At 36.6% G+C, this 21,962-nt stretch overlaps 1 protein-coding gene across 1 annotated transcript in view; it reads right to left on the bottom strand.

Moving 5' to 3' along the window:
- The window catches only part of KIF6 (kinesin family member 6), a 153,513-nt gene extending 142,507 nt beyond the window's left edge, over positions 1-11,006 (bottom strand). Inside the window, exons 1-3 of the mRNA XM_041477164.1 lie at positions 10,941-11,006; positions 10,008-10,114; positions 7,889-7,963 (exon numbers count right to left, since the gene is read on the bottom strand). Of these exons, the coding sequence (XP_041333098.1) occupies positions 7,889-7,963; positions 10,008-10,114; positions 10,941-11,006 (248 nt within the window). The remainder of the gene's footprint in view (positions 1-7,888; positions 7,964-10,007; positions 10,115-10,940) is intronic.
- Positions 11,007-21,962: the final 10,956 nt, after the last annotated feature.

Genomic DNA, 21,962 nt, shown 5'->3' with positions numbered 1-21,962 from the left:
TTATCATTATTCACTAAAACACGCAGGCATATATTTGTAACACTTTGTGATAGACTTACTTTCTATGAGAAAAGAATAATGTATATTAAAAAGTCCATTTCGAACAAACTGTTCATTTGGCTTTGCTTGTACCTTTCATAACCACACATTCCATGTTTCTATCTGGAAAGCATGGGCCATTTTAGATGTGTCAAGGAAAGTTTAATTTGCCACATGAATGAGCAGTAACTCTGACTTGAAGTTCATACCTGTGAACAATAAGATGGAAGGAATGGGGACAAATCTCATTGGCTGAATTTTTGCATATAAGGAAATCTTAAAGAAACCTGGCCAAGACTCCAAATTCTGTTAAGGTAAGAGTTGCACAAAAAACATGACATTTCAGGGAAAACACAGACATGCAATAGGTTGGCGAAAAGTTGTATTTCAATCTTATTTAATATACTGAACTGTCTTCATGGCTTATTAATGTGTGGAAGATCTGTTTCATGACTACCGAGAAAGGGCCCAAAAAGTCAGTTGCAAATTCAAAGAGGGCAGAACTAAACATATCAATATTTTAGATTTAACTCATGATACCAGAATATCAGTATTTCCAGATTTTGTAGCATAAATGGTGATTATGCCAACACTTGGTAAATATACATTTTTAAATTTAATAGTTATTTTTGTGTTTCAGTGAAAATACATGTGCTCAAGTCATATGAAATTTCACATATTAAACTGAATGTAAAAAAAAAAGGGGTTTTTTATATGTTGGAAATGTAAACATGTACATCTATGTAACCACAACTACATATGTTTCCTGCATCTTGAGGTGGGTGCGATGATAAATGTTAGACTTGTCTTTTTGATCACTGTAAGAAAAGTTGATTTAAAGCAAAATATTGATGAAGAATCATTATGATTGTTTGCCAAGTATTATGAGCTCAAAGAATATTTATGCAAGAAGAAAGCCTCTTTAGCAAAGTTAATATCATTGAACAACAAAAAACTGTGCAAAAAGATTTGGCGTGGTGGAAATCAGAATAAGACAGAGTGCATGGGAAAAAAAGCAAATAACAGCATAAATTGCAGGCAAGCAGCTCCCAAAGTATGAATAATTATTGTTTATTGCATGTCTAAATCTTCTTTATTCTTTTATTCTGCATTATAATTTGTCATCAAATTATAGGTTCTCTTCAAGATGATTATAATTCAGAAAATTATTAGATCTGTTCTTACATTTTACCCGAAGAATTGAATGCTTCTTTTCTGATCAAGCCCTGAAAACGTACTGTTGTTTTTTTAGCAACACAACAGCTTGTGCTTCACCTTACAGACCTAAACAGCAACAAGTTTAAACAAAAAGAAAGCATTGAATATATCCTCTATGTTGCCTAGGATTTAAATCACACCTTTTCCAAGCAAAAGGTGGTTTGTGCACACAGCTAACTAAGGAGGTTGATTTGATACCACTGCTATATAAAGCTAATCATATTACAGCAGCAACATGATAGGATAAATTAAAAATGTTCATTTTACCTCCAGCTATGACACAGACTACCAAAACAACTCCCCCAACAACAGTGTTTGAGACAGGAATTAGAATACTTTCAGTATTTTTTCTAACCAGAATACTAAGGGATACTTTCCCTCAACTGGGAAAGAATTCTCTACCTGGAAAGTATTAAGTAAGACCATGATCCACAGCTTATTCAAATCAATAACTACCTTTCCAATAGGTCACTGAGTTTTAGGGGAAAAATTTGATGTAGCAAATTTTTGCTGCTGTAAATGCTTGAACACACTACAGGATTTACACTTATCTGCATGCCTCAAAAGTACATAAAATACCTTAGAAACTCCCAACATAAATTCTACAAATATTTTTTTCCAGTTAACATGGAATACTCTTAATTTTTGTACATCTCTTGTTTTGAAAAAGAGACATATAATGGAAAAACAGAAGGCTGAAGCAAATGTTCCTTATATATTCCACTTTCAGTAAAACATTAACACCACTTAATTACCCAAGTGTTGTTACATAAAAGCTTATGTAATGATGATTGTTCAAGAAAACCAGTTTTGGCTTAATGAAAAACTAATTATGACATGTGGTCTCTTCAGCAATTTGGACTTGGAGAAACTACCCATTATCAAGCATAGGACAATTTTTCACATGAATGTAAAGGAGAGCAATACCATGTGGTTTTTTTCCCCCTCATGGATTCTCACTCACTTATCAAGTAACTTGCATGTTCTACTTGTACCTAGCGGTGATTTCAAAACATGCACAGTGAGATATGAACTTTTAATTTGAAAATTCAGTTCAGACTCCTATTTAAATGACTGCTGTTACAGAGCTATCAACTGGCACTTCCAGTCACTCTACTTCCTTGTCTCATTCCTGAAAGCTGTCTAATTCCTAAATATAGTGTGATATAGAAGTATAACTCATGGAAGCAATTCCACTTAAATTGATAGATATGTTATGTTTACAATCGCCTAACATTCCTCAAGTGTGAAATTCCTCAAGTGAGAGCTGGACAATTTATTGGTAGTTACTACAGTCTAAAATATCATTCAGTACTTCGTGTCCTTGAGTATTTGAGACAATATAAATAGTGGTAAAAACCCAGTGACAGTAGACAGAGGTTGAAAGCAGACTGAGGTTGTTTTATTGTGGTTGGGTTTTCTGACTACATTTTGTTTTAATTTCCAGTGAAGATCATTTGTTCTATTTAAAGCTTACGGACACAGAGCTTTTCATTTGTTTCTGTGCTCATTGTTAATGAGACTTTAGGGAGGCTTTTGCCTAACTATAACCAAGAACTCTGCTTCCTCTGCTGCTGCACTGCTTTTGCTGAATCAAACAGAACAGTTACCTTCAAAACTGGAAAAAAAACAAGAAAATAAAACTCTCCTCCTTGAGTTCTGTACCCACTTTTGGGCTCCCCAGCAGATGAAAAAGGCACTGAAGAAACTGGAGTGAGCCTGCCAGAACCAACTGAATTCAGGCTGCAGCATGTCATGCACAAGAAGCCAAGTGAACTGTTTCCTATCAACCCAGAGAAGAGAAAGCCTTACACGTACCTAATTACCACCTTCTGCAAGAGATCATTAGAGATGGACTCCAACTCCTCCCAGAGGTTTACATTGGTAGAACACAAAGCAGTGGTCACAAGTGGCAAGAGAAGTGAGTATAAGGAAAATATTCTTCACAGTGAGAGTAGTTAAGCCTTGGAACAGGTTCCCAGATGGATTATGGGATTCCCATCTTTGGACATTTTTGAATCTCCATTGGACGAGGGCCTGAGAAATGTGACCTAGAAGCCAGACTTGCTTTCCTCAGAAGATTGGTCCAGATGACCTACAGAGATCCCTTCTTTCTTAATTGTTTTAATAGGTTGAAAAAGTTCAAAGTGAAAGTTTTGTACAAGGTTTGTAATATGAATAAATAAAATGATGAAAACCTCTTATTAAGTAAGACCAAATTCTGTAAGTGTTTTTAAGTAGGTAATAGAAAATCCTGAGAACAAGAAACAACTTTGATCTTAAAAACTTATTTAATATTCTTTGTTTATTTTGGCTTCATATTATCATTTCTGAGTTCTGCCATCTTCATTTTAAATGAGTAGTAACATAAAGGCATGTGGTCAAAACAAATATTCAATACTACAAAATATTAGACTGATGAAAAAAGCAGAAGACACCAGTATCTCTGATATTTGGATACTGTTGGCCCTCTCTTTATCTCAGTTCTTGCAGACCTGATTTTTTTTTTTTAATCAGTGCCCCTCATTTTGCTTCCTTCTATCTCATTAAACCTAAATTCATTGATATTAAAAAATAAATTAACCAAATCCTGGCAAAAGTGGCCCTCTCTGCCCCTTCTCCCCCAACTCCTCCTTCCAAATTATATTGAAGATAAAAAGAACTTAATTTCAAGGATCTGGAAAATAAGTTTTCAGGAGAATTTGTCTTCACAGAGACTTAGCTTTCACATATCTTCTAACAATTGGAGGTCAGACTAAAGTTTATTTTAATTAAAATAAAGTATCTCAGTATGACTTTTTTTTTATGTCTTTGCCAGATTTGTGGAACAAATCCAAATTAGTAATGCCTCATGTTTAAGAAACAAAACTGATTTCCAAATGTGCATGTAGCTGCTTTTGAGAAATTAGTGCAGGCAAGCTTCCTTAGAAAATTCAGAAGTTCTCCCACAGAAGAAAAAAAAGTAACGCATTTTCTTGTTTCGACCAAGATGTCTAAATGTATTTAGAATTTCACCATAAACATTGTAACAGATAAGTGACACAAAGATATTCTGAATCAAAGCTGTCAAACTCTAACTTAAATTAAGCAACCTTCTTGAACAATTCTAAATTGCACAATTTATGTCAAAACAAACAAGCAACTAATAGTCATTTGAGAAGAAACATCATTGACACTTCTCACTTTTTATTGCCTCATAACTGTACTCACTTTGAGAAAGAACAGCAAGCATTGCTAATTTCTCAATTTAAGGGAAAATTTAAGCTATATTGCTTTCAAGATGACATCTGAAACAATGTGTCCTTTTGCTCTATATAGATTCTGCAGGTCTTGGTGAGGCAGATCACTGCATTAAACATTGTGTGGCAAATATATCCAGGTATAGAATGAATAATTGTTAATAAAAATGTTTTTACTACATTTTCTGTAAGAATACAGAATACAGCAGAAAAAAAAAAAACAAACCCCATGAAACCAGTTGATAGTAACCTGGAGTAGTTTATATATTACAGACGCGAATTCTTAGGACAAATATAGCACATGAGAAGAAACCAGAACCTGTAGAAATGCGAGCATTATCCCCAAGGCCATCAGTTTTCACAAGATCACAGGTGATTGACATTAGGTTTATAAACAGCTGAACTATTTCTTATTTGCATGAGACAAAAAAAAAAAATATTTTCAAATGTTATTCTTTAAAAAAAAAAAACAAGAAATCTAATATTGAAACATTGATTGAGGTTTTAGTTCAAATGAGAACTGAAAACTCCACTAACTCAACACAGTTAATATTTTCTACTTAATTTCTGGTTGCATACATAATCATAATATTTAATATTTGAAATATTTTGAGAGTAGCCTTGTTTAGTTGTGAGGCTAAAGCAATGCTTAATCATTAGCAAATTTTTAAAGTAGGCCATTATTTATTTTCTCTGGTTTTGATGCAGTAACAGAATTCGTGCTGCTTCATAAACTGCACAAAAGTATTATCAAGAATATATATTTAAAATGAGAAGGAAAAGAAACAACATAAGAGATGACTCAAGGATAGAAAAAAATGAATGAAGTTCAAGCAAGTCATAAGCTTATAATAGTTTGCAGAGGCTGGCATTTTTTACTGAAGAAGCAAATTAAACAAACTAATGTCTGGTGCCTCTGAAACCACAGGCAAGATGACAATGTAACTGGACTTACAAAAAGAGAAGTAGTGGCCCAACATCAAAGAAAACCTACTTAAAAAGAAGGAAAAAAAAAAAAAAAAGGAAAAAGAAAAGAGAGTTTCATCCAATTTCCATCCATCCAAGTACAAAATAGAAAGATTTTAGTATCCTGAGCATTGCCTTTCTGGTTTTAGTTTAAACAGTGCCCAAGATTTTTTTTTTTTTTCCCTAAGCATTCAAGTCTCTAACTGAATTTCCTCAGGCCTGTAAGAATTCAGGACAAAGAACCTCAAAATGTTACTGAGCTATTTCATTAATATTTTCCTGCTATTTCTTTTCACTGGCAATACACACACAAAAACTGTTCCCTTAGTAAAGTGACTCCAACAACAGAAACATGTGCACTTGCAACAGCTTTTTCATGCAAGAGAATATTGACTGTGAAAGAAACAAATAATGAATGACATTTTGCTGCAAAAAAAAAAAAAAAGTGATCTTTAAGAGAAGCAGGGCAATTCTTATTCTATGATGAAAAAGGAAATGGCATCACTAACCACAGAGTGAAACAATTTCAGGCCCAGTTCAGGATTCCATTAGCCAAGAATCCATGACTCTGAATATATTTTGAAATTTATATTTTTGTCTACAAAGAGATAAAAAATTAAGGGAGTGGATAAAAAACATTAACACACTTCAGTTATTATCAACTCTATTATAAAAACACAAGTAAAATTATCAGTAACAACAAAAGCACAATTTAGAATACAAGCATTACCTCATTATAATGCTCTGAGACAGTATTGATTTCATTAATAATGGTTTTATAAGTCAATTTCAGCATTAAAGACAAAGATTCAACTATTTAGGGACAGTTGTCTGCCTAAACACCATTGATTTTAATAGCATTAAAGTACTTTCAAGTAGTTAAAAATATCTAAACTCTGAAACTAAAGCCTACATAACAGAGAAAATTAAGATATAAAACAAGTCTTTTATCAGCTAACACTGAAATAAAGGAGAAGAATACCCCTTCCTGATTATTAGAGCACTGTATAGGTGAACTCTTCAACTGGAAAACATGTCCATATTCTAGCATACCACTCCAAAGGGAAAAAAGTAACCAGTTTCTTACTAGTTAATTTTGATATGCTGAGCTTTTGTTGAGGATAACAAAGTCCATAGTACATAATAATGAGATTTTAACACTTCTCTTTCCAAACACACTCAAATTTGATAAAAGTCTTTTTTTCTGCAGTCAGCATTAAATCCAGAAATACTTAAAATTAAGTGTATGAGTTAATCTGAAGCTATATGTGATAGTGTCAGATAAAGAAATATCTTTTGGATGAGAAAATAACAAGCATTATTTTTAACTCTCTTTACCTTATTCTAATGGAATTCACTGGCTTTTCATAATCAGTGTCAATTACCTTTCTGCTTTATGTGGGACTTCAGAGAAGAAAACAGCAGGGGTGGCGAGAAAGAAAATAAAATTATAAAGAGATGGATATATTTTTCTGCCTTGTAACAACTTGAGAAAGGCTTAATGTCCAGCTGAAGTTTTGTTTTCCTACAGTGCTAAACACAGGACTGTGCAATAGATTGAGGAATAACTTGCAGAATCATGGCTTAAACCAACATATAGGTCAGACAATGAATGAGAACAAAGTTGGCACTTGAAGTAATACTTCCCAACTCACTACCAGTCTGGATTTTGAGCAGTAAGTTTGATAAACAAGCCAACACTATGCAGAAATTCTGCTTCGTCCTGCATGGGATTTTCTCCCACACTGAAACCAGTACAAACTTCAACACAGACAGTAAACTGAGTGAAGAGAATGGCATAAAATCCTTTTTCCATTGAAAAATCCACGTGTTTCAGAGTGGCATTCAATCCACACAATGAATGCAGAAGTCTTCATCAGTCTTAAATATTTGCCTCTGCAAACTGTCAGATATGAGCATTGTTTGATTAAGAAAATTGAGGAGGGGAAAAAAACAAACCAGTGCCAAAGCACTGCCTTACACATCAAAACAAAAGCAATGACAAGACTTAGGAATATCTCCACAAACATTAATGAGAGTCCCTAGCTTAATGAAAGTTATATGGGGGGATAAAATTTTCATTAGGTTTACCTCTACATTAAACTATACAGAAAATACTATTCCATGGCAATGAAGTCAGTTTATATTATAGACAAAAAAAAGAATTAGGCATGGCTTTATATCGCTATACAACAAAAGAGGCAACAGTAGCATTGCTATTTGAAGAGTCAAAAAAGGAACCTTAGTACACATAAAATTCTCAGGGGATTATATATCTCCTGGATTCAAACATGTCAGTATTTAGTAAATTAGAACATCAATCCAATTTTACAACAACAATACAAAGACTTGACAACTCTCCTTCAAGTAATACAACAAAAGCAGAAATAGCTTTTCCCTGGTTACTTGCAGGATCAACAACATACCATTCTGCTACTGGTTTGGCAATGCTGTCAAAAATCACATCTTGTTTTGCCTCTTGATCAAAAATTTTCTGAAATCTGAAAATATTAAGCAAATAATAATTGCTTAGAATGTTGAAACAGTACTTGATTCATACATTTTTGTTTGTGTTTGTAATAGTCAATGTTTACATCATTAGGCTTACATAACTTAGTACAATGTTTTCCCTGTAGTCTTAACCACAGCTTGCTGTTGTGCTATTGTACATAAATAGGCTGTACACAGAGCTGCTTTGACAAGATCTGTACAATAAAATCCTCTGATAAAATGATGTGGCTTAGAAAAAAATAAACCGTATTTTAAATCTATCAAGAGAATTAGTGTTTGTAACTGGCACCACACCGAATCCTGGATAAATAGATTACACTATAACCAAATACAGCATCCCACCAGTACAGCCAGGCTCACATTTTTTCAAGCCATTTCCTTCATTCTGCTGTACAATTACTATAGGACACAATAAGATATTTAATTAAGTATGCTATGTCACTTTCTATATGAAAATATCTGCAGTTATTTTACAGAATCAGAATTCTTGATGTTGGAAGGGACCGTTTGTTCCAAACCTCCTGCTGCCTCTGCATCATTTCTGTTCATGTGGATGGACATGAGCTCAGAGAAGGTGATCCTTGACAATCAGCCAGTTTTCCTGGTCATCTCTCCAGGAATGTGTCTTAGAGAATTCTTTCAAGCAGATCCGTGAACAAGCCAAAGTCTGCATTTATGGAGTCCAGGACTGTGATCCTGCTTTTTGCCTTACTCCCTTCTCTCTGTATCCTGAATTTCATTATCTTACTGCCCCTGCAGTCAAAGCTACCTCCAGGCTTAATATCCCTCAACAGTTTGTCCATGTTTGCAAATATCCACATTGGCTTAACTGTATGTCAGGAAGTTGTCATCCACATGTTCCAGCAGCCCCCCAATACTGCTGGTGCCCTGCTGTGTTGCCCCCCCGGTTTGGAACTCTATTCTTGCACGGAACTTGCCAGGGTGTGTAGGAAGGCCTTAGGGACACTGGTTGTGTAGAAAAGCACCATGATGACCCATGCACTGGGTGCAATATCACAGACAAATGCAATACACAAAACATGAAAGCATTTATTCTATCCTGCTAATCAGTCAAGTAACTCAAACAATTCTTCTCGCATTGTCTTAAGGATAATAAGGCATAGGGTTTCTCAAAATGCATCTCAGAGTTTTTAATGAATTATAAAGTCAGACAAAAATAGCTGCATTCATTAAGTCAGGCTTGGGCATCTTCAGACTAATGTAGTGTTGCATTTGAATCTATTTGGAGAGGGCAGCTCCTCTCTTTTCAAGCAGGTTACCTTAGCTGATGTAAAACTACATCAGTCTGAGCTGCAGTTGTTTATGCGGAGCTCTCTTTTTTAATAGCACAGAGAAACAAATTACTTGTTGTTTACTATAAGAAATGAAGCATAACTGAACTGGAAAAAGACAGTCTTGACCCCATCGTAAGAGATGATATATCTAGCTTTATTCATCACAAAAATTTTAAAGTGTTGCCTCACTTTTCTGTTGAATTAATAAAAATATTTGATATTGCTGTACTGATTTTAAGTTCCTAAAACATATTTACACTCTCAAACCAAGCATTTATTTCTGTCAAGTTTCTGGTTTTTGTTACTTTGCTTTGGCTATGTCTGAAACGGTTTCTAAACAGAATGTTTTACATCAAGACTTCTTTAGCCAGTCTACAACAACTCATAACATCACAAGATAACACAAGTCCCTACTCAGTCTTCATACACAAATTCAAAACAAAGTGCAAATATAGAAGGACTGATAAATGCATCTTTGAGATGAGATTTAGAAATACATAATGACTTACAATGGACAGACAATAGTACGACAATGTTATCCAGTGTTATCAGACCCATTGTGGTGAAGAGCCTGTCCTGAAGCATTGCTCTTGTTACGGGATTTATATAAAAATAAACCCATCTATACCATAATTTAATCTTAAAGTTAGACTTTTTCTGATTCTATAGATCTGGACCACTACATATAGCATTGTCAGTCACTAAAGGCAGAAGGTACAAAGATAAGGCTTCTACTCACTTGAACTTGTAGCTTTCTCGTTTATTGTTGATGAATCCATCTGCTAAGTCACGTGGCACAGTAATCTCCAGACTGGGCAGAGGTTCCTCATTATCAATGGAATAACTCTAATAAAGGATGGATATTAATTCACAGAATAACATCATCAACAGAACAGAATTACCCTTAGATGCACCACTCATCTAAGCTTAGCACCTGTTATTGTCTGGAGACAAGCTTGTTACAAATTGCACTGAATACGTAAGCAGATCTCCCTTAACCACTACACAACAAAACCAGCACATAACAGCATTATCCTGTCACCATGTAAACACTACAATAACACTTGAAACAAAAGAGCAGCCTCTTTGACATAATTTGCTTACTAAACCACTTTAATAACTGTGATGTTATTAAAAAAAAAAAGCACGGCCCCCAGTGCAAACCTCTCCAAAAAATCTGAAACAATACATTAGGAAAGGCTACAAGACAAAAGGTGCGATGAGAAGTCAATTAAGAGACCTAAATGCACCTCTCCTGAAGAACACTTTCATTATTTTTATTATCCCTTGGGAGGGCAGCTGTACACTGGGAGCAACGCGTTCCCCTCCCTTGCTCAGAACACTGCTGAACCGCACAAACCCAGTGACGCGTGTCAAGCGCTTTCCTACGGAGCCTTTCTATAATAGTGGCTGAGGAAGTTCCTCAGTCACTCCCCCAACAGTTACAGCCTAAACTCCTCTACATCGTCATTTTATGAACTTCCTAGGGCTTCGGACAGCAGGAGCTTCTCGCTGCACACGCACACGCGTACCAGCCTCGCCGCCCCCGCCTCTTGAAGGTCCTGTGCTCTGCCCCGCTGCCCCCACCTGAGCGTGGAACCAGCGTCCCCGGGCACCCCTTGGCTCTCCCCGGCATCCCCAGCGCACCCCCGGGGCTCAGCTCCCAGCCTACCCCCGCCTGCTGCCGCCTGCCCAGCGGCTTCACCCGCGCGTACACCCGGATCGTTTCCTTCACCATCGCTGCCGCCGGGCCCTGGCAACGGTAACCGGGCACGGCCGGCGGGCACGCTCCGCCCTCACAGGGCCCCCGGGAGCGCGGAGCGGCCCGCACACAGCCCCCGGCCCTCACAGGGCCCCCGGGAGCGCGGAGCGGCCCGCACACGGCCCCCGGGCTCCGCCTGCCCCAGGTGACCGCTTGCCCAGCCCGCCGTGCCGGCTCCCCGCGGCCGGAGTTTCGAAGGGACCTCGCACGCACTGCCCGGCCCGGCCCGGCCCAGAGGTGCGGGGGGTGTGCGGAGCGCTCAGGGCATCATCCCCCGCCTGATCCCTTGTGCCGCACCTGTGTGTCCGCAGGGATCTCGCGGCTCAGCCTACCTGTGTCGGGCTCAAGAGAAGTCTTCTGCCGTTATGCAGTTGAAACACCACGGAGAGAAATACCAAGATTACAGGGACTGAGGACATCAACTCCTTAATTCTAATATAAAAATGGTCGTGAAAAAAAAAAAAAAACCAAAACATTTTTTAGTGGAAAAAGATGCCGTCATGCTGCAAGAGCTAAACTCAGAGAGCAGAACCCCATTATTCTGTGAAGTGGTTACTGAAGAGCCACACAAACAACATGATTGTATTTTGGCCTTAGTTTTGGTGGGATATAGTGGCAGGGATCAGATTACGGTGATTGCAAGCACACTAATTTAAATTAAGTGGAAAATCAGCGACTTGATTATGGAGGATAGAAATTTCTCTAACCCAGATATGGTAAAAGTATGATAAACTTGTATTCCAAATAGGAGAAACAGTAGGGAAAAGGCTCTCTCTCTCAGTTAAGCAAATGACTGTCTCAGAAACTGTATGAGGCATAAGTAGTAAGCCTTTGGGAAATAAAATAGAAAAAGGCTGATCACCATCTAAAGTCAAGTGCAAAAAGTCAAAAGGGTAAAAATGAAAACAAATGGAAAATATTACTTGGTGATTAAATAGAGAGTGAAGGAAAAACAGGACATTGCAATGGGATAATGGAATAAGCAGTAATTATCTTTCCGGCATTGCTCCAAAATTATGAAAAAAATTTTGTCTCTTGTCAGTAGGGATGAGGGTGTTGAAGGTGATGTTCAAAGCAGAAGTGACTACAGGTAGAGAAACACTTGCAGCCAAGAAGGAAGCAGAAGGTACAATGTCCAATGAATTCAGACTGAGATCAGGACTTGTGAGGGAAGCGTAAATAATTTCAGTTCCAGAACTCTGAAAGAATTGTGATGTTTAATTGAAGTTTCGGGAACTGAAATGTTGGTTTGCCTGTTTGGAATTTAAACAATGCAGGACAGTACACTATTTTGTGTTTCTAGACAGAAAACTGCACATTTAATAGTCAGCTGTGTTATTTAGCAGCTTAGTTGGATTGTGAATTAATCAGGCATCAGACATTATAATATTGCAGTTAATTGTGAGGAAAGCCATTTTGTGTCTGCCCATGTTCAGTAGTTGGAGTATGGAGCTGGGTGAATGACACTATTGCTTCTGGGGCCAAGCCTGCTCTGCAAATGGTTTAGGTGCCTTTCTTCAGCCTGAAGCTGTAAACTCTGAGCCAGTGGCTCACACTCTTTTATTATAGGGTAGTCTGAATATGCTATGGCACAGAGAAGCCAATGAGATATTTTAGATTCAAGCTGCTTCCAGAATAAAAGAATGGCCTTTCGAGAAAGGCATGAAGGTGACAGCTAACTAAAAAATGTACAGATCTAGATTATATCTTATGCTGGAGGCATAAAAAGTTTTGGTTTGCTGTAAATTTACTGTGTGAGATCTTTCTGTATTCCCTGGGAAATCACCTTGTACTTGACGAATTTTCAGCATTTGCGTTTATGTTAAACTTCAAAGATGCGTCAACTTTCTTCAGCTCCAGGATTTGCCAAAGCACACCACACAACACAAGCAACCTATACACTTGAAATAATTATGTGACTGTCTAACTTACAGCATCTGGCAAGTCCATCTTTTAAAGAGGTCAGCCATTATCTTCTGAAGTAACATAGCATTGAAGTGAACTGGCTGCCTTTACCATTGTCATTTTCTTGCATTTAGCAAATAATATTGATCATAATATATATGGACCTGGCAATTCAAGGACTTGTGCTCCATTATGTCACCTAGCAACTTATTATGCTTCCAAATAAACAGCCTTCTAAGTTTTATAATAGCCCAAACTTTCAAGTCCTCTCTTTTTTTTTGCCAAAGTTTTAATTTTGCATAGAATTTACATCTTCTTGGCAACTATTCCTGCCATTTGGCTGAGACTTGTAATAATGATTAGAAGTCAGAACACTACAATCTTTACTTAGACCAACTCGGCAGGACGAGGGGCCAAAACTCTCGCCAAAGCCTGAATTTGTCTCATCATCCAACTCCTGAAAACATAAGTGCCAAATGTGTATCTTTTACATGACCAAAAATGCCTCTTAAGTGACCAAAAATTAAAGTCTGAAATCTGCCGTAAATTTAGGTACAGTATCTGTTGAGTTTGCTATGTGAGCACTGCCAGAAATAGTACAACATTTACAGTTGTCTTGGTTTAGGGCAAGTTTGGGAGATAACTCTTAAAGGGGCTTTTCTACGAAAGCAGATTCAATTGCTTTTCTCTCTTTAACGGGTTCGGGAGATAAACAGAACAAGACGATTGGGGATAAAAGCATCATATAGTCAATCCAGAACAACAGTAAAATGTGTGGTAATACAGAAAATTAGGTTTCTGAATATTAGGTATATGAATGGAATGTAAAAAGGCTGAGGCAATATTTTTTGGTATTTCATGCATCATGCCAAAGTCCTCAAACCCTTGCTTTCTTCTGCTTTGTGTTCAGCATGAAAATGTTTAAGGCCATCATGTAGACAAAACTGCCTTGTTGAGCTTTTAACAGTCCAGCCCTGAGAGAAGGACAGATGTTTTCCTCTTTTAGGCTACTGCTATAATCTGTTTCTTAGGAAACAGGGCTGCATCCTCATGTATGTAAGAAAAACATTTGGAAAGCACCTTAAAATTTCACTGTCCTCACATTCTTACCCAACACATTTTTATGTGCCCTAAAAATGTGTGTCTTGGTAGACTCAGTCAAACTAGAAAATCTGAAAGTGTCTATAGTTGAATTGATGGGGGCTCCCAGGACGAGGGAAGAGATGAAAATCTTGAGTCTATGTTTTAGAAGGCTGATTTATTATATTATGATATATATTATATTAAAATTATATACTAAAAACTAGAGACAAAAGAATTTATCAGAATGCTAGAAAGGACAGGAGAGGAATGAGAAATAACAAAAGCTCATGACTCTCAGAGAGTCTGAGCCAGCTGTGATTGGCCATTATTTAGAAACAACCAACATGCACCCATCACAGATGCACCTGTTGCATTCCACAGCAGCAGATAGTTAATTGTTTACATTTCTTTTCTGAGGCTTTTCAGCTAGAAGAGGAGAAAAATGCTAGCAAAAGATTTTTCAGAAAATATCATGGCTACAAGTGTCTTCCTTAGGGCTTATGTATATTGCTTGGCTCTTTTAGAGTTAGCAAAAATTCCATGGAGAAATTTAGGGATTCTTAGGACTCTGACTGCAACAGACAACAAATAATTTTTTTCCAAGTTGAGCATTTTGTTTCTGGTTTGGAGACATGAAGTAGTGGGGGGGGGGTTTCATCTTCTAAATGGTTAGCTGGATCCTTTGTTGCAAACTAGCATGAGAAATGTTAACAGGAGAAATAAACCTAATTCCAATGAATTACAAATGTTATCTGCACAATTTTGTCTACACTTCCTTCCCACATTTTATCTTTAGCATAATAGTTTTTCTTATTGATGTTTTATTATGAAACCTTCCAAAGTCCATTGTTGATTTGTCTCTGACTACGGAGAGATAAAATTCTAGGTGACTATGAATAGAAAAATCTGTAGGGTCTGGGCTTTTTTATCTGAAAACCAGTGAGAAAGGTAGAATCTTATGTTCATTTCTGCTGAATAAATAATTTCTTTCATAGTCATTTTATAACTAGTTTTGTATGCTGTTTTTTGAGAAGGATTAAAATTCCATCACCCTCAACAAAACATTATAAAATTCAATTATTGGATACCATTGATATAAAATAATCTTAAATTGAAGTCAAGAATTAGAAGTTTTATTGGGCACTGTGTAAATGTACCAAACAGCTCTTGCTAAGTTTAGGACAGGTGGCAATGCTGGGGAAGAGGAAAATAAATAGAAATAATGTGGGTAATATTAGCAGAATAGTCAGAGAATTTTCCTATCAAGCTGTTGCTGTAAAGAGAATTTAAAGAAAGAATTATAATAATTCTACAGATCTTTGCAGAGCTCTTTTGGGGAATGAAAACTAGCATCACAGAAAGCAGGGAAACGTATGTTTGAAAGTGTAAATTGAAGTTGATACCATTGATAGATCATAGACAAAAACTTACCTGCAAGGTGGTCATGAATAAAGTGTTACAGTATGGACAAGGACCTTAAAGAAAAACAAAGTAATGTGGTAAAGACAGGAGAACTGCTGGAGGAGACACAGCTGCTGACAGCTTAGAGTGATAACTGAAAGGATGATACTAAGCAACAACACTGAGAGCCTGTGTGTGGGGAAGGGTGAGAGGGGAGGGTAGAGAAGCTGTCATTCACTGGGGACACATGTGGGGAAAATACAACAGTGCAACAGAAGGTGATCACAGCCATGGAGTAAAATTAAATTTTGTAGCTCAAAAAGGGAAAGATAAAGGTTTTGGTCTCAGTTTCACAATTATTGTTAAGTGAAAATAGAGGGCGTGATGCAGGGAGCTATAGTGAATGAGTCTCTAGAATATAAGTATAAAGGAGAACTCCAGATGGTAAAAATAAAGTTCATGGTTTAGGTAACATAAAAATGAAAAGGAGAAAGTGAAACGAAGTATTGCAGAAGGAGAATAGTTGATCTCATAAGATGGATTAGGATGGGGTGGCCACTACTGAAGTGGGTGAGCAGATGAAAAATGTTTTTACAGGATGACTAACAGAGTTGTATAAGAAAAGATAGCCATCTTTAAGGAAGCAAAAGTTTACATCACAACCCAAGTTGCATAGCATACCTAAAACTGAGGGAAATTACACTAACTCTGTTCACTGATCTCAGGAAACTGCCATAATGAGCATTCTTTTATTATGCTAATACTTGCACAGGCTCACAAGTTGTTCAGTTTGGATGTAATAATATGCTCCAGCCAGGTGTGCCAGACATTAAAATGTTATAGTTGGTACCTGCTTTTTCTTCAAGGAAAAAATTTAGCCGTGGAACAATTAAACAGTATGTTCAATTCAGCAAGCACATCCTGCAGTGAAGCCAGAGAAAATGGTTTCTTAAGTAGTGAGGCACTAAATACCTTAAAACACCAAGATCAACTTTTCCACTGAGGTTTTCTATGTATCTGTGCCTTTCTGTAAACATGACAGCACTGGTTTTCCCCATACAATTCTGTGAATTAAGAAATTAAGATGCACTCTTGATCTGTTTGAAATCAACTAGAATAGCCCTCATGTTAGCACAGTGCAACAGTATCTTAAGTCCTCCTTTTTTTAGATATTTTCAGGTGGTGAAAAGAAAAAAGGATTATTTTGGTTGTTTTGGGTTTTTTTTTCCTTTTCACATTCAGTTTTTAATCTAAAATAAACATATTCCTATTGCTTATTCAACTAGAATTGCAAATTTAGGCTGGTCTAGAGGAATATGTCCCTGCCCAGAGCAGGGAAGGTTGGAGCTAGATGATCTTTATAGCCCTTCCCAACTCAGCCATTCTGTGATTCTACATCTCCAATGCCAGATACTTTTAAGGCGGGGTGATTTTGTCACATGTTGATGTTATGCATCTGCAGTTGAGAAATCACATAAATGGGCAAAGGTTGGTATCCAGGGACTGCAGACATGAATTATTTGCCAATGTGAGGAGGCAGAATTCTTGTCTGAATAACTATATTAAAATACAAAATGTTCATTTACCCAGTGTTGATCTTTTGTCTCTGGCTTGGCCATGAATCGTGTATTTAGTTGCTGTTTAGATTTCCCTAGAATCTTTGACTTATGAATCCCCAACTAGTGAGTTGCAATTTTCTTGCATTTGAAATTACTCCTCATCAAATTAAATCTGTGTCTCAGACCATAATATTACAAGCACAAGTGACCTGTTAAAAACAGGTAACATGACCCATATGTCACCTGTTTTTCACATATGGCTGAAGAGAACAGAGGAAATGTAAACCACCCAAAGGTGAAAATAGAATAAATCTGCTAAGTTAATAACTGTACTGCACTTTATGTCCATTATTTCTTCTCCAAACTGATGTCTTGTTGTAAGCATTGTCAAGAGTTTTAATCTTTCACAGGTTGCTTGCAACCAAGATGGTGAATTATAAATTTGCATATTTAAATTCCATATATTGTGGCTCCTTGATTCAGAGAGTAAGCTTCCTAAAGATCTTGGTGGTAATTTGACAAACAAATATATGTTAGGAGCAATTTTAGATGAAGCTAACAGTATATATTTTACTGGAGAATTGTTGATAAAATTGGGACCTATTATTCAAGTTTTTATTATTTTGTGACATGTGGGAGAGGTCAGTGGTTTGTACACACTCCAGCCAGATTTTTCCAGAGATAATAAACATGAAGTACTAGATATGATGGTTGAAAACAGGTATATCAGATTGTTGACATGAAAAATGAAAGCTTCAGGCAGTAAATAAATGAATTTATGAGACTTTCTTCAGAACACAGTTTTGTCTTACAGATGACCAGCACATAGACAATTTTAAAACAACAGATAAGATTTTTAACAGTTACTGTCCTTGAAAAGGCCATGATTTTTCAGACTAAGAAAAAAACCTTTTGCATTTTATAAATCTAATAGGATATGTAAGGACTCCATTACATTTTCAGAGGTCAATTCTAACCCACTGAGATGCATGAACAAGAAATCCTATTTGAAAAACAAAAGGAACAACCCCAAATATCTCTCTACTACCTACATTCAGATAAATAATATCTTCTTCACTCAGGAACAGACATCCAGATAGGTCAGTGCTACTCCATCTTTCTTAAGTGGGATAATCCAAAAGCCTGCCTTAAGACCAAACTGTCCTCCTGGGGTGAGTCACACAGCTACTTCAGCAACTAAGCTGTTGCTAGTAATATAACTTTTACTTTTCAGTTGAGCTTATATTCTTTGCAGTTTACGTTGAACAACTTATCAGAAAAGTCATATCATAAACAACATCTCAGAAAATCATGCACTTTAGTACAAATCACAAGCAACAAGAGGATGAAACATCTTACTTTTAGAAGGTGATTGTTGCAGCATACATTGCATTTGTTTTACACAAAAGCAACGCACAGAGTGTCAGCATACAATTTCAGAAAGCTTTAAGCACTCACTCATTCACAGCAGCACCACTTCAGAAAGCTGCAAGCACCTACCCTTCTTGTTCTGGTCCAAACTTTTATACCCCTCATGTTCACGCACTGCACCTGTGTGCCCTCTGTTCCCTTTGGTGATTGCTCAGTGCACCTGGGCACTCCATGGCTCATTACCTTCAATGCTGCTCACCTGCTTTTCACAGCCGTACCCACTGGGGATGAGGCTCGGCCACAGCCCCACTCCCAGTTACCACAAACTGTGTGCCTACAGATGATAGTGTTATTTTGGCTCATATTTAGTAGTTTAAGAACGGATATGAATTTAATCCAGAATAGCAATTTAAGTATGCTAATTTTTATCTGCTTTTGTTATTAGTTATTGATTGGTTTGAATTCTTGTTTTATAGTTTTGATATATTTGTATGCTCTCATAGGGTTTACCTAGGCCCCAGTATCTGCCAAAGCACCTCCAGAATTTTAATCCCATATTGCTGAAGTGAATGGTTTAGAAGTAGGGAAAATGATGGCTGCAGAAGGAAAATGGGAAGAAGGATTGTATAATTCAGAAAATACCTAGGCTGTCCGATAAGCAGTTCTTTAGATTATGTATTGGAGTTTTGGGATAGTGCTGAGTAAAACTGAATAATGTTGAATTGAAATAGAAATAAATGGTTTGTGTCACAATTGTTAACCATTTGTACAGTTATTGAAATATTTTTCTTACCATTTTGAAGTCTCCAGATGCCAAGTGTGTATCATGATTTTCTTCTGCTGCATATAAAATTACTTAATGAATATTGGCTTGCAGGATTATTATCCTTCCAGCTAATTCCCAATCCAACTCAACTTGCCTTTTCCTGGGCTTCTTGCCACATTCCAGTTTTCCCTATGCTGCTGATGTTATGTAGGACTGAAATGTGGAATTATCTACAGTTCATAAAAGAATCAAGTACCTTAGGCTGTTGTATTCATCTATTATTAATGGACAGTAAATGCAAACAAGAGCTAACAAAAGGCAAGGGATAAGCACATTTAAGTCAGATCAGTTCCCAGAGAAATAATTTCAAAACTTGTCAAACAATTCTTGAAACATGGAAGAATAATGATTTCCCATAGATCCATTGTATATATTCTGGCACTGTAACTTTTCCTTTATATAATATTTTTATAAAACTTGAATAGTAATTTCCATTGGAAGATCTCAAAGAGATTTACAGACATTAAATCTGACTTGTAACACTAGTGTGAAGAAAAAAAGCTGGTTTAGCTATTTGTTGTAAAAAACATCTTTGTCACAGTCAGCTGCTTTGTGCTGTTCTGTCAGCACTAAGGTTCACTTCATTCACCAATTTCTAATCATTCTCCTGCATTTGGATTCCTTTTACACTCCCTAATTTCTGGGGATGCTCATGGGCTAACCTCTCAAATAAATTAACTATCCTCAGAGGGCTTCATTCTATGTGAAAGAAATCACTCGCTTGTGATCCCCCCTGCTGCTTCCAAACATTACTGCACTCCAGTTGTCCTGTGCTTCTGGAATGACTTCAGAGAGCTACTATGGCTGGTTGTAATACGGAGTTGTTTTCATCATGTTTCAGAGATGGGCAGGAAGTAGAAGTGTCTTAATTCAGTTTCTTCAGGGAAGCCAGGCATCAATGCCAGTCCTTTGTTGGTAATCTTGTGGTTGCGATTCACTGGTTAGCAGTCCCCACACAACCCAGTCTCTTCCTGCAGGTTCACAGGTCCTTCCATACCTTCCAGCCGTCAATTTATTTTTCAAATTATTAAGCTGCTGCAATTTTTATCAAATCATATGTTTAAGGTTTAGAAAGTGTCTCTTCCTCCAAACATACTATTATTATGATTTCATAATAATTCTTACATATAACATTATATTGCATGATTTTATGTCAGCTGGACACTATTGAGTATTCAGAAGTTTGAAGAATTTATCTTATGAGCAAATTATGTTTTTGTGTCTTGACTAACTTGATCAAGGGCAATTAAATTGTTATACCTTCCTAGATCTGCCAAATTAATGGTGGGGGGAGGAAGGTGGGAGGAGAAGGAATAAAACTTTTAAGTTTTAAATAATTCCTGTACCTAACTGGGACAAAAATCTTATAGTAACAACTTTTATGACATGAAATCTGTGAAATTAACAAAAAGTTATACAAATATTTGTTTAAGCCTATCACCTTTCTGTCTATACTTGAAATGATCAAAGGAAATGACAAATCAAAAGTACAATAGCCTTTTCTTGTGGAACCAGTTAACAAATTTTATCTTAACTAGTTCATCACTGATAATTTCACCAATGGTGTGTCTTCTACAAATAGTTATATCAGAACAAAATGGACTATTTTAGGGCACATTTGACAATATGTTGTACCTTGGTCTTAGAATATGCTGAGCATCACAACTTTGTTTGTTTCAAGCTGTTTTGGGATCCTAAGGATGACACTATGGGATTTGGGAGACAGTGGGTTTAGACATATGAGAATTATTATTCTGGTTTATTTTTCAGAATTTCCAGCTCATTTCTAGCTCACTGGATTTTTACTAAGTGTTTTTGGCTGGTGGTTTTTTTTTTTTTTTTTTTTTTTTTTTTTTTTTGTTTTTTTTTTTTTTTTTTTTTTTTTTTTAATTTAAGCACAATAGCCATCCCATTACATAATGTAACCCCCACTCACCCACACACCAACCCAGCATCATTGCTTTACTTCAGACACAAAATCCTGGTGCTGTGGGATATTGAATATGTTGAGCCATGTGTAAATCAGCAGTGACTAAGACTCTGGAGAAGCCAGTATGCTTAGTGTATTTTTGTAAAGCTGTTTTTCCTTGCCTGTCTTCACTAGAAGACTGATTATACTTCTATCATATTTCACTGCCCTCCCAAGACCAGTCTAAAACCTGATTCTTCAAATGAGTATTCTGTCTTCAAACTTTCATACATTTATAACACTAGGTTTTCTTCTGTCTAGGAAGAAATAAATGTAATCTGGATTTTGGTGGCCTTCTGTTTAATCTTGTAAATTGACACAATTCTGTAGACAATTGTGTAGGTGCTGGAAACAGTGCTCACAATAACTGTTAAATGTCACATGAGAATAGCTTCTTAGTCATGGTATTTAATAGGTACAAAGGAAAAAGAATGCCTATATGTTTCATTTGTTCTGTTTGCTTGTTTCATTTCTTATATTATAAAACATTAGGAAATGTTTCTTGGCATAATCAGTCAAGATTCTATGCTCTTATCCTATAGACAGGCTGTCTTAATTTCTTCTGCAGGTGGGGTAGCACACAAGGTCACTTTTGGCTGGTGTGGTAATAAAAACTTGGGGCTGAAGCATAGCAGTAAGAATACTTCTGCCAAGACTGTTTGCCTATGTCGATAATACTGTAGCATGTTTCAGAAGCAAAGCTCAAGAACTTTCCTACGTTTTCCTGCCTGAGAAGACACACAAATATATCATGGTAAAATTGCATTGCTTCTTGAAATGGCAGCTTCACAAGAGGAGAAAAGTACAATATCATGACA

The sequence above is a fragment of the Pyrgilauda ruficollis genome, unplaced genomic scaffold (genome assembly GCF_017590135.1).
Source record: "Pyrgilauda ruficollis isolate IOZ18807 unplaced genomic scaffold, ASM1759013v1 scaffold4, whole genome shotgun sequence".
Classification (NCBI taxonomy): Eukaryota; Metazoa; Chordata; class Aves; order Passeriformes; family Passeridae; genus Pyrgilauda; species Pyrgilauda ruficollis.
This window is presented reverse-complemented; position numbering and strand designations above follow the sequence as displayed.